This window comes from Hyperoodon ampullatus (assembly GCF_949752795.1).
Source record: "Hyperoodon ampullatus genome assembly, chromosome: 4".
Lineage (NCBI taxonomy): Eukaryota > Metazoa > Chordata > Mammalia > Artiodactyla > Ziphiidae > Hyperoodon > Hyperoodon ampullatus.
Window position 1 is genome coordinate 23,110,559 of NC_136917.1, and position 13,603 is coordinate 23,124,161.

The window sequence follows — 13,603 nt, forward strand, 5'->3', positions numbered from 1 at the left end:
GACTCTTTTTGAATCATGGTTTTCTCAGGGTATATCGGCATATGTTTTTGATTCGTCTCTGGGTATGTACCTAGAATAGAATTGCTGGGTCCGTGGTAACTCTTAAGCTTTGGGGGGAACTGCCAGGCTGTTTTCCAAAATGGTTGCACCATTTCACATTCCTACCAGCAGCATACAAGTGTTCCAATTTCTCCTCATTCTCATCAATACTGGCTGTTATCTGATTTTTTCATTATAATTATCCTAGTGGGTGTGAAGTAGTATCTCACTGTGGTTTTGATTTGCATTTGCCTGATGGCTAATGATGCTGAGCAACCTTTCATGTGCTTAATGGCTGTTTGCATACCTTAGGAGAAATGTTTACTTGCCCATTTTCAAATTAAGGATGAGTTTTTAATTGACTTTTTATTTATCAAGCTAGATGCTTACTCTAGGAGCTGAAGTTCAAATAGAAGTTCAGTTGCCTTAGCGGCAGTTGGTATCTCCCCAGAAGTGAAGCCTGAGATTTCAGAACAGAGGCTAAGGAGAGAGGGATCATCAAGTGGGATGATGCTTGGGAGAAACCTTACTGTGTAAATCTAAGAGCTTAGAAAAGTCAGCTTGGCTCTTCAGAAAGTTGGGTTTCTATAGCGTCAGGATTTTGGCTTTGGAATTTCAAATGTATTATTTTAAAGGTGATAATATTTATGTTAAAAACATTTTCAGATAGTACACAAGAGTATAAAGCAAAAGTTAAATGTCCTTCCTCCCTAACACCTCTCCCTTGATTTAAGCTCTCCAGAGATATTCACTATTAAGTTTTCATTATATATGCAAATATATATACATATATATTTGTTTATGTACATTAAATAACATAACATATTGTTCTGGCAACTTGTTTCCACTTATCAATATAGCTGGGAAATTCTTCTACTTTCACCATAGATAGAGATAAATCTTATTCTTTTAATGTGTTGTCATATCATGTTGTATGGATTTCTATAATGTATTTAACCAGTCCCTACTGAAGGACTTTAGTTTTAGTGTTTTTGCTATTTTGAGCAAGTTTGCAGTGAATCTTGTGCAGTATCTTTGGTACTTTTGTGAGTCTCTCCGGGGATAAATCCCTAACATTTATGTTTTGATGGATGCAGTATGGTCCAATTGTCCTCTAAAGAGGTGCAGTTTACAGTTCTAACAGTGTCTCTCCATCGCTTTCGAAGACTGGGTTTTAGAAACCTTTTTTCAGGGGGAGGAGCGGTTGTTGTGTCTGTTTTCATTTACATTTCTTTAGTTCAGAAGGAGGCTGACATTTCATATTTTTATAGGTCATTTATGTTTCTTTTTCTGTGAACTTTGTTCTGTTCTTGTCCAGTTTTTCTATAGAGTTGTCTCTTAGTGCTTTAGAAAAGCTTTTTGTATTTTAAGGAAAATTTTCTAGTGCTTTTGTGGTTTTATTGTTTACGAAAAATTTTGATCATCAGTTTTACTGGCGAGTGTGAGGAACAAGGCAGGGCTCCAGCTTTGCTTCCTTCCAGATGGCTTGCCATTGTCCTGATGCCATTTATTGAATTCTTTCCCTTTCCATCCATTCATTTAAAATGCCTTTGTGATATACTAGATTCTAGTATGTGTTTGGGTCTATTTCCAGCCTCTCTATTCTTTCTCTAGTACTAAGTTACTTTGATGGCTTTTTTAAAAAATTGTTTGTTTGTTTTTAAACTATTTTATAAGGTTTTGGCAGTTTACCAATTAAACCAGGTCTAGGGAAAAGCATGTTATATGGAGAAAGGAAGTGTCTGGGAGTCAAACAGATCAGGATTTGAACCCAGATATATAGTTTATCAGCTTTTTAGCCCTGGACAGATTCTTCAACTTTACTGTGCTTCAGTTTTTTCGCCTTTAAAACAGAATGAGGACCGAGTGAGATGCTGCCAGGAAAGCGCTCCCTGCTGCTGTTAGGTGCATGCTGGATGTGTGGCTGTTCACTTCTGGGCCTGAGCTTTAGTGGGCCCAGGTGAGGTATTTGCAAGACCAAGGGGGTGTGTCCCCCCCACCCCCAATCCTCTAGGTGCAGGAATTCCCTGCCCAGTCAGCCCTGAGTCCATTACTACTGCCTGCCCAGACCTCTCCCTCGATCTGCTATTCAGAGAGAGAGCTGTCCCTGAAGGGAGGCCAAGGTGTGTGTGGGGGGGGGTTCGTGGACAGTGTGGGTCCCTCACTATACAGAACAGGGTGGGACGGATAGGTGGAAATAGAGGAGGAGGGAACAGCACTCCATCTATGCTCTTGCCCTGAACCCTTCCAATCTGAGGGGTGGGCCTGCTTCCTTTTCTGTTCCCTCATGATGATAGATTGGGGTGGGGAGGAGAGGTATTCATTTGTTCAATAAGCATATCCTGAGGACTGGCTCGATGTCTTAGTTTCCTAGGGCTGCACTAATAAAGTACCACAAACTGGTTGGCTTAAAACAATACAAATTTATTGTCTCATATTTCTAGAGGCTAGAAGTCCAAAATCAAAGTATCTGCAGGGCTGTGCTTTCTCTGCAGGTTCTAGGGGAGAATCTGTTCTGTGCCTTTCTCTGAGCTTCTGATGTCGCTGCTATCCCTGGTGTTCCTTGGCTTGTAGACACACATCTCTCTAATCTCTGCCTCTGCTGTCACATGGCATTTTTCCGCTTCTTATAAGGACACCAGTCATATTGTATTAGGGTCCACCCTAATGAGCTCATCTTTACTTGATTACATCTACAAAACCCTATTTCCAAATAAAGTCACGTGCACAGGTACCAAGGATTAGCACTTGAACAGATCGTTTTGGGGGACACAATTTGACACTGGGAATGCTGGCCCTTAGGAGGGTTAGGGTTAGGGTTAATGTAGGGCATCAGCACTGACTCTTCCTCCTTCCCACTTTCCCAGCCTGTGACCTGGGGCGGCCAGTGGTATGTGGATTTGATTTCTGGCAGGGATAAAATTAGTGGGGAGGATGATATTTTTAGAAGTCCAAGGGACCCTAGGGACCACCTAATCCACACATTTAACAGATGGGAAGCTGAGACAGTTCCACGAGACACTTTGTGCTATGGTTGGGCACTTTGTGCTGAGGCAGCTGCCGTGGGCCATGGACTGTGGCTCCAGTTGGTGGTGGGGAGAGGAGGAGGGTGGCCACTGAGTCCGTTGTCAGCCCTGGATCCCCAATCGCAGCCTGAGGCAGACTCTACTTTGGGCCACCAACACCTACTGAAAGCCCGTGTTTTTCCCAGATGGGTTTTTTGTCTGGGGCTGCCTGGAGAGAGGAGGAGGCAGTGCGGGCCGGTGCTGCCACTGTTTCAGTTCTGACTCCCACTCACACAGTCCCGGGGCCTGTGGGTGCCACGCAAGGCGAGTTCCCTCTGCAGTGCCCCCGCCACCCCCGAAGCCTCTCCTGAGCTGCAGCTCTGCTAACCCGCTTCATCTGTTACCCTCTTCCATTGGCTTTGCATGCTCTCAAAAATCAGGGAAATCTCTCCTCTGTTGGAGACTCTCCTGTTTTCTTTGCTGTTTTGGTAGAAGTTGGTGATGTGTTGATGTGAGTGTGTGTGTATGTGTGTGTGTTTCTGTGTGCATGCACGTGCATGCAAAACCTGCCCTGTCTCCACAGTGCCAGCTGCCTCCCACTGCTTAACGGGATTCTTGAGCATAGTGCTTGATGGGCACATTTTCTGTTCTTGTGCCCAGAAAATCTCATCCTTCTCCCTTGCTCTCCTTGGACTTGACACTGGCATGCCTGCCAGACTTTGTGCCATGGAGTGAGCTCTGGTCCTTAAATAGCTGATCCCCAAGCAGCAACATCCTGGGGCTCCAGCTGCAATTTACAGCTAAGGCCAGGGCAGAGGATGCCAGCATAGGCACCCATGGGCTAGAACTCTGAGCAGCTGGAGTTTTTGCTGCCAGCATTTTCTGTGGCGTTCGCAGACCGTCAGGAGTAGAGAAGATGCTGAGGAGGTTTGCATCTCCACCATTGCCTATCGGACTCTCCATTCATTCCAAAAAATGTACTGAGCATCTAGTATGTGTCAAACACTGTGCCAGGCATCAGAGGGAGATAGAGAAAGTCCTTGCCTCCCCAGGGGTTCCAAATGAACTCCGCTGCTGTGTTCCATGACTGGGAAGCATCAGGAACTCTAAGAACTGGAACCTAGGAAGGGATCTGGGAAAAAGCTGCTTCCTACTGAGATTTGTGGAATGGCTGGGGGGAGGGGTGCTGGGAAAGCCTGGAGGTGAGGAAGGGGGAAGGCAGTGCTGAAGACAGCCTGGTGGCAGGGCCCAGTAGAATGGCCACTCTCAGCACTTACCGCAGCCATGTTCATTGTTGGGGTCCCTCTGTCTCACAACACAGAAAGCTCCAGGAGGGCAGAGACTGTCTGTGGAACTGGTACCTGGCAGGGAGTCAGTGCTCAGAAAACATTTGAATGAATGAACTTCACAGAGTTTTGTTTAGATCTTGAGGCTACTGGGGAGCAGGAGTTTAAGTTCAGGTTAACCTGGTTAGTTTTATGCTTTTGGAAGATCATTCAGGCAACTGTGGGAAAACAGCGGAATGGACAGTATGCCTGGGGAGCTTCCTCTGCTGTTCGCTGAAGGGGAATCAGATTTGAACCTAGCACCTGAAGATGGAGGAGGCCACCTACAAGGACCAAAGAGCAGCTGTAAGAAGCTGAGAAGGATCCCTGGCCAATAGGAAGCTAGGATCCCAATCCTACAACCACAAGGAACTGAAACAGGCCAACAGCAGGAATGAGCTTGGAAGAGGATCCCAAGTGCCAGATGAGATCACAGCAGTTGGAAACTTTGATTTTTACCTTTGTAAGCACTGATCAAGGAATCCAGCCATGCCATCCTGGACTTCTAACCTGCAAACCTGGGAGAGAATAAAAGGATATTGTTTTAAGGCATTAAATGGTCATATATTACAACAACAATAGAAAATGAACACACCAATTGCTGGAATCATTCACTGAACTGAAAACACAGGTATAGGGGCAGGTCAGGACAGGCTAGCTGAGAAAAGACACCCAGGAGGAATTGGAGTTGATGATAAGCATCCCCACCTCATCAGGTTGTGGAGAGGATCAAATGCATAGAAAGTAAGTGCTGGATAAACTTGGCCACTGTGGGTGTGGCTGGAACTGTGGGGAGACCTGGGTCCCAGATGTAGGTGGAGATCTGGGAGTCACTGCGGAAGGGCCGCTGCCTCCAGACACTGTGCCTATCCCATAGTTGTTGATTCCACGGGGATGTGATAGGATGGAGAAAGCAGGTGACATTGCCGCTGCCCAAGCTCTGCTGTACCCCCTGGGCCTGGGGTCTGTCAAGTGGGCTGGTCCCAGCCCTCTCTGACCAGGCTCACATCTCCTCTCCAGTCCATCAACTGATAAATGGATAAAATATAGTATACCCATACAATGGAATGTTATGTAGTAATGGAGCACTGACACATGCTACAACATGGACAAACCTTGAAAACATGTTAAGCGAAAGGAGTCAGACACAAGAGGCCACATACTATATGATTCCATTTCTGTGAAATGTCCAGTACAGGGACATCTATAGAGACAAAAAGGAGATTAGTGGTTACGTAGGTCTAGGGAGGATGAGGGGGTCAGGGGTGATAGCTAAAGGGTGCAGGGGCTCTCTTTGAAGTGATGAAAATGTCCTAAAATTGACTGTGGTGATGGCTGCACAACTTGGTGAATACACTAAAACCAATGAATCGTATACTTTAAACGGGCAAATTGTATGATATGGGAATTATATCTCAATTAAAAAAAATAATCTACCCCAGTTTTCTAAAAGAAGGGACCTTAGTCCATCTAGTTCTAACTTTCTCATTTTATAGATGAGGCACTGAAGCCCAGAGAGGTTAAATGACTTGCACAAAGTCATTTGTCATTTAGAACCCTGATTGACTACCCATTAGCCATTACATTCTCACCCATTCTACCCTGCTTCAAGTGAGCGGGAGTGGCCATTCACACAAAATCAGTGAAGTCACACAAACCACCCTGGATGTGGCACAGATCTCTGAGCCTCGTGTTAGAAATACACAGTGTGGTTTACTGAGGACACTTCTTGGCACTTCATTGTCTTATGGCTCAAAAAACTGACATTTGTGACCTGGCCAAGCCAAGATTCCCACACTTTCACTATCCAGCCACATTTCATAAACTTTGAGCTAAAGTTGAATACCGAATCACAGGAGATGAGCAGAGCGTGAGCTTGGACACTAGCGGACCAGGATTCAAATTCAGCTCTGTGTGAGCTGCATGAAGCTATTACCTTTATGAGCCTCAGAAAATTGTGAATAATAAAGGTATTCTTTGTGAGCACTGGATGAGATATCACATGTAATGTGCTTGGCATATAAATGTTGATTCCTTCCTCCTTCCATTTGAGAACTGAGAGGTCTTCATAACTGAGACCTTGGTGAGGTCAGTCAAGCACATTTGCCTGAATTGGGTTTCCTGGGGATGATAATTCTTTGCGGAGTTCATCATGCCTAGTGCTCACATCTGGGAGCACCTTTCCCCTTTGCAACACTGACACATTGTCACCCCAACCAACAAGGCTAAAAGAGGAATAGAAAACCACCCTGCACCCTCTTGCACTGTTGGTAGGAATGTAAATTGATACAGCCACTGTGGAGAACAGTATGGAGGTTCCTTAAAAAACTAAAAATAGAACTACCATATGACCCAGCAATCCCACTACTGGACATACACCCTGAGAAAACCATAATTCAAAATGACACATGTACCCCAAAGTTCATTGCAGCACTATTTACAATAGCCAGGACATGGAACAGTCTAAATGTCCAATGACAGATGAATGGATATAAAGATGTGGTAAATATATACAATGGAATATTACTCAGCTATAAAAAAAGAACAAAATTGGGTCATATGTGGATGTACCTAGAGTCTGTCATACAGAGGGAAGTCAGAAAGAGAAAAACAAATATCGTATATTAACGCATATATGTGGAATCTAGAAAAATGGTACAGATGAACCTATTTCCAGGGAAGGAATAGAGACACAGGTGTAGAGAATGGACATGTGGACACAGTGGGGGAAGGGGAGGGTGGGATGAATTGGGAGATTAGGATTGACATATATACACTACTGTGTGTAAAACAGATAGCTAGTGGGAACCTGCTGTATAGCACAGGGAGCTCAGCTCGGTGCTCTGTGACGACCTAGATGGGTGGGATGGGGGGGTTGGGAGGGAGGTCCAAGAGGGAGGGGATATATGTATACATTGTACAGCAGAAACTAACACAACATTGTAAAGCAATTATACTCCAATAAAACAAAAAAAATACTAAGATTGAAAAAGAAAAGAAAACCACCCTGCAGAGCCCTGCCAGCTGTGTGCTTGGAGGAGCTCTGCTCTCACAGCCTCATGTGCCACTTGGGGAGGGCTCCCGAGGGAGGGCCAGAACTTCTACTGCAGGACGTAGGGGGAGGGAGAAGGTGGGGGAGGTTTGGGGTGAGAAATGGTACAGCAAAGTGGTGGACAGTAAGGCAAAGCTGACAGTAGCCACCAGTCCTAAAGCTCAGGAGCGACTATCTTTTCTCAAGGAATTCCAAAGTGCAAACATTTAAAAGGTCAATTTTTGGTTACATTGTGCGTACAAACTTTGCTTATTTTCAAATTATTTTTTGTTGCTTATATAACTATTCTCATTGTTCAACTGATATATTTTTCTATTTGTGAAATTATTTGGGGTCTAAGGTTAGTATGGATTGCATCCTACTTTTTCGTATTAAAATACTAAGTTTTAAAAAGCTACTTGTTTTTTATGTAACGACTGCACTTGGTTACAGGGTTAAAAGATCAGTTTTCAGCTGGCTTAACTGCCTTGCGTTGGCAAGGCCACATGCAGACTTCTAAAGTTCCACTTTCTGGCCTGTTTGGCCACCACAAAAATGACGGGACTAATTTACAAATTAGTTGCCTTTGTCAATCCTATAATCAAAGGCAACTAATTTGTAACGATCTAATTAATATTCATCCAGTGTTCCAAGACAGGGTACATGAAGTAAGTCAGAGGTACAAGAACCACCCCCGTCTAGGCCTGCTCGCCTCCCCAGCATTACAGTCCATTAATCCTCTAGAGTTAACTGCAAACCGGGCGCCTACTCAGAGCTCTCCCCCACCACACCCCGAAGTCTCAACCCCAGTGTTCATGCTGTCTTCCCTCTCAGCTCCCGCCAGCTGCCTCGCCATGCCTTGCGTGGGCGTGATGCCAGGCGGCGGTAGGAACTACAAGGAAAACAGAGGGTTAGGGGATGCCGTTGGGAGGTCGGCGGGAACTGCAATTTTAGATACTCTGGTCAGGAGAACCTCTCCTGTGGTAAACATCTGAGCAGATTCCTGCGGGTAAGGGTGGGAACGAGCCACCGGCTCTCTGGGGAACAGCGGTCTAGACCGAGACAATCAGTGAGTGAGTGGGTCCATCCCTTGCCAGGAAAGAGAAAGCAGAGTGTGAAAAATCGTGCTGGAACGAAGGAATCGTTAGCAGTGTGAGGCTTTACCTTAACCTTGGCACCTAGGGTACACCAGCCAGGACCAGTTCAGGACCAGAGACCTGACCGGGCTAGGCACTGCCTAAGGGATCAGATTCTAAGGAGGTTTGGAATCACACCGAGCAGACTTCCCATTCTTCCAGTCCGGTCGCAGACCCCGAGCTTTAGGCAAGGATCCTGTCGTCTTAGATGTGGTCACGATCCTACAGGTACAGCCTCCTCCTCCTCCTCTTCCTCTCGCCGCCTATTCTGTGACGCCGAACTCTCAGAAGAGCGCAAGTCTGGGTCGCAGTGCCTCCTCACCTCCTCCAGGGCCCAAATCCCTCAGGGCTCCGGCCCTCGCCTCCTGAACCCTCCGACTCCGGCCCTAATCCGCCCCGCCCCGCCCCGCCCCGCCGCGCCCCGCCCCGCCCCAGTTATGGAAGTGGCCCCGCCCCTACGGCCGAGACCCCGCCCCTCCGTGCTGTATATTTAAGGAGCTGAGCGTCAAGGATTGGTCAGAGTCGGAGACCTGAGTTCCTAATTGGTTATGGTGTACTGCCTGCTTCCCGCAGAGCGGCATGATCCGGAAGTGATTCCTGAAGCGCCCGCCGCGTGGATTAGCACCTGGGGCGGTCGGTTGCCGCGTTCGCTGCCATGACCAAAATAAAGGCAGATCCAGACGGACCGGAGGCTCAGGCGGACGCGTGCTGCGGAGAGCGCACTTACCATGAGCTGCTGGTGAATCTGAACCCCATCGCGCAGCCTCTGGCTTCTCGCCGCCTCACGCGGAAGCTCTACAAATGCATCAAGAAAGGTGCGGCGGGACTTTCCTGGTGATCCAATGGTTAAGACTCTGCGCTTCCACTGGAGGGGGCATGGGTTCGACCCCTAGGTGGGGAAGTTACGCAGGCCGCGTGGCGTCGCCAAAAAAACAACAACAAAAAAATGTGCGGGTGGACGCCGGGGTGAGCCGGGACAGGACGCGGGTGGCGGGCGGAGGTCCCCTCGACTGATTCTTCTGTCGTTGCAGCCGTGAAGCAGAAGCAGATTCGGCGCGGGGTGAAGGAAGTTCAGAAATTTATCAACAAAGGCGAGAAAGGGTAAGAAACCCCTCCCGCCGGATTTTGCATTTCTAAACGATGACAAAGTTATCCCTGCTACTTAGTAGGTAGTCGGTAAAAGAGCTATGACTCCCCCTCATGTGCAGAAGGTAAATTCCCTTCCGTACAGATGCTGATACATCACTTACACGAGCGCAAAGGGACACCATGGGGAAAGTGAATTCCAGGGGAAGCGAATCGCATAAGCCAGCTCACTTAGGGTAGATCCCAGCTTCATTCATTCAGCGACTATTTACTGACTGCCTACTCTTTTTCAGGCACTATACTATGGCGAGACAACGACAGTAATCAAATACACACAAAATTACAAGTGTCATAGGTAACCATGAAGGAAAAGTACAGGGTGCAGTGAGATTGACTTCATTATCCTACATCTTTTCTTTCTGGCATTTTTCAGAACCTGAAACTTACTTGCATTTTTATTCCCTGTATCTCCCACTAGGGCCAGAAAGTAAGCTCTTTGAGAACAGGAAAAAGCCTCTCACTGCTTTACTTTCAGAAGTGTCTGGTACATTGTAGGTGCTCCAGAGGTAAATAATGCTGGGGGGATTTGATGCTCTTTGGAGTCTGACCTAGGTGGGGTAGCTGAGGTCTGAAGATATAGGAATTAGTTTGTGGGCTGGTGGGGAGGGGAGGCATTCTGCCAGAAGAAAGTGGATTTCAGGGCAGGAGAGGGTAGTAGTGGGCAGAAGTGCTACCTTCGCATGGGGTTTTCGTAAGCCATGGTAAGTTTAGTTTTTGTACTCAGGGCTTTGGAGGCCACTGAGGTAAGCCAGGGAGTGACATAATTATGTTTACACCTTAAGAAGATTTTTCTGGCAACTCTGGAAAGGATCAGAGGTGGAAGAATAGATGGGGAAGTTGAGATAGGAGGCTACTGTGGCATAGAAGAGGCGGGGGCAACTTTTGATTGGATTAGTGATGGCGAGATGGAAAGAATTACAGTGGACGGATGAGAGGACTTTCCGCTATGGAGTGAAGAGGTGTGGGTTCCAGGCGAATGGACAGGGGGCACACTCGCTGAAATAGTGAGTAGTGGAGGGAGCCGGGTTTGTATGGGAAGATCATGAGTTTGGTTTTAGACAAGTTTTTGAGGTGCCTTTTATTTATTTATTTTTATTTTTTATTTTTTTTGCGGTACGTGGGCCTCTCACTGCTGTGGCCTCTCCCGTTGCGGAGCACAGGCTCCGGACGCGCAGGCTCAGCAGCCATGGCTCACGGGCCCAGCCGCTCCGCAGTACGGGGGATCCTCCCGGACCGGGGCACGAACCCATGTCCCCTGCATCGGCAGGCGGACTCTCAACCACTGCGCCACCAGGGAAGCCCGAGGTGCCTTTTAGACATATGAACCCTCTCCCTAGCAGAAATGTCAAACAGGCAAGTGGCTATAAGGCTTTGCAGTTTGGGAGAGGGTCAGGCTGGAGAGCATAGATTTGGGAGTTGTCAACACATAGTTGGCACTTGAAGCCTTGGTTATGGATGGGGTCAGCTGGGGAGAAAGTACTGACAGGGCAGCCAAGGACCAGACTGTGGGAACACCAGCATTTAAAGGCTACTGAGGAATTCCCTGGCAGTCCAGCAGTTAGGACTCCGTGCTTCCACTGCAGGGGGCCCAGGGTTCGATCCCTGGTTGGGGAACTAAGATCCCGCAAGCCGTGCGGCACGGCCAATAAAATAAAATAAAGGCTACTCAAAGGAAGAGGAGACTGCAGAGGAGGAGAGTATTTGAGGCAAACGGAAAACTAGGAGTGTGGATGCAGTGCTTTGAACCAAGAGCTCTTTCTTGTGTTTTCCTCTCACTCCCCTAGGGAACAGACTCTTCCCTCTGTGTCATCAGGGCTGCTGAGGCCCTTGTCCCAGAACCCCAACACTTTGCCAGCTAAGAGCCCTAGCTGGAGATTCTCTGGCAAGCTTTCATTGGTTCCCTGTCACTCTTGGGAATGATCCTGGAAGCACTCAAGGCCCTTAAATGTGACTAGTTTTTCTAGCCGTCTTGTCTGCCCCATCCCCATCCTGGACTCCAAAGCCATCCCTGGCTCCCCAGCAATAGCCAGCCCCTGTGTATCTGGTATCCTTCTGATTCTCTCGACCTTAAATGCTTTCCCTGCCTCCAGCCCCTCCACGGGCTGCCTGACATGTTCATCATTCAGCTTTCCTCTCAAGTGTCACTTCCTGATTCATTTTTTGATCTTCCAAGGAGGGGTGAACTCTTACTCCTTGGCATCTCTCTCATACCTCATCTGTCCCAGCACGATATGCTTTGTCACACTTGGTGGCATTTACTTGTTGCCACGCAATAGAGATTACCTCCCCAGAGGAATGCACTCACCAAACCTGCATGAATTTCTAAAGGTTGGGAGACACACATTAATAATTGGACTCTTTGAGGTCATGGGGCAGCTTACCCATCTCTGTACCCCCAAGGCCCAGCTCAGAGGCAACACTTATGACTGAAAGAGGGAACAAGCAAGCTGGAAATAACAGTGGTTTCTCTTATTTCAGGATCATGGTTTTGGCAGGAGACACATTACCCATTGAGGTATACTGCCATCTCCCAGTTATGTGTGAAGACCGGAATTTGCCGTACGTCTATATCCCCTCTAAGACGGTAAGGAGCACGTGTGCCCGATCTTGGTCAGCACAGGAGGGAGGGTGTCTGGGATCAGGTATGTGGCAGCAGGCCATAGTGGGAAGGAGTGTGAGCTTTGGAGTTCAGACAGACCTGGATGGATTCTTGGCTCCGCTGCTTCCTAGACGAGGGACTGCAGATAAGTTACCTCTCTGCACTTCCATTTCTTTCTTGTAAAATGGGAATCCCCTTCTCCACGGACTATGGGAGTGAAACAGAAGGTGAACTTGGATATGTAAGTCCTATTAGGTGGGTGCAGTTTCAGAGGGGATGTTCTAGGGACCTGAAGCTGTCCTTACCCTTACACAGCAGAGGCCAGGTCTGGGGTCCAGGGAGTGGGGGATGGCAGGGACCTGGAAAGCATAGGCACTGCCCAAGGGGACAGCCCCTGCTGGGCTGGAGCCCTTTCACAGTTGCCATGTGGAACTGTAGGCCCAGTGTTGCTGGACCACAACTCGAAAGTTTGCTGAGTTTAAATGGTGGCAAAATGACTGACATTGACTGACTAGCACGTGTCTTAACATTGACACTAGCACTAGTCTGTGGGCTGGATTAGGCTGGTGGATCACCAGTTTGTGGCTCCCTGGTATACAGGTTGTGCGGCCTTCTTTCCAAACAGCCCTTCTGTTTCCTTCTCTGCAGGACCTGGGTGCAGCCGCCGGCTCTAAGCGCCCCACCTGTGTGATAATGGTCAAGCCCCATGAGGAATACCAGGAGGCCTATGACGAGTGCCTGGAGGAAGTACAGGCCCTGCCCCCGCCCATGTGAAGGACTTAGGCGGCAACCTGGGCACCTGCTCCAGAAGCTGTTGGATTGGCGGCGCACCAGCTGGCTGCCCTCTTGCTGCCCCCATTCACAGCATCTCTGTGGTACCCTGAGGCACGTGTTCTTCCCAGGTGGCTCCAACAGCTACTTCACGGCAGCAAAGCCAGCATCTTCTCCATCAGTGCTATTTTCTGTTGAGCTTCAATGAAGATGACGTGGGAGAAGTAAATGCTAAAACTGAAATGTGCTGAGTCTGTGGGTGTTTTTTTAAGCAGCAGCTCCTGGTGGGGCTGAGGAGTTGGTGGGGAGGAAAGAGCAGAAGCAGCCTTTCTCCTCAGAGGACCCGAGGACTTCAAGAATGTTCAGTGCTAATGCTTGGCCACCAGAGCCAGTGCTAGACTCAAGCTGAGAACAGACCCTGCTGCCCACCCTGAGCTTTCCACTCCCGCTTCCAGAGTAGCTGGGAGCTGCAGGGCGAGCCAGCTGAGCCCAGGCCCCACTTCATCTAAGCCTGTAGCTCCTATGTCGGGGACACCCCCATTCCTCTTTTT

The 13,603-nt window shown here is 48.1% G+C and overlaps 1 protein-coding gene across 1 annotated transcript; it reads left to right on the forward strand.

The window, feature by feature from the left end:
• The first annotated feature begins 9,069 nt into the window (after positions 1-9,069).
• On the forward strand, positions 9,070-13,295 carry NHP2 (NHP2 ribonucleoprotein). Its single transcript, XM_079702258.1, has 4 exons — positions 9,070-9,351; positions 9,568-9,637; positions 12,161-12,266; positions 12,930-13,295. The coding sequence occupies exons 1-4, from the start codon at positions 9,192-9,194 to the stop codon at positions 13,053-13,055; spliced, it is 462 nt and encodes a 153-aa protein (XP_079558384.1). The 5' UTR covers positions 9,070-9,191; the 3' UTR covers positions 13,056-13,295.
• Positions 13,296-13,603: the final 308 nt, after the last annotated feature.

Bases quoted from the DNA above. Each gene is read 5' to 3' on its own strand.
- NHP2 (XM_079702258.1), top strand. From the start codon at position 9,192: ATGACCAAAATAAAGGCAGATCCAGACGGACCGGAGGCTCAGGCGGAC. The intron at 9,638-12,160 runs GTAAGAAACCCC...CTCTTATTTCAG, and splicing joins ATCAACAAAGGCGAGAAAGG to GATCATGGTTTTGGCAGGAG. The intron at 12,267-12,929 runs GTAAGGAGCACG...CCTTCTCTGCAG, and splicing joins TCTATATCCCCTCTAAGACG to GACCTGGGTGCAGCCGCCGG.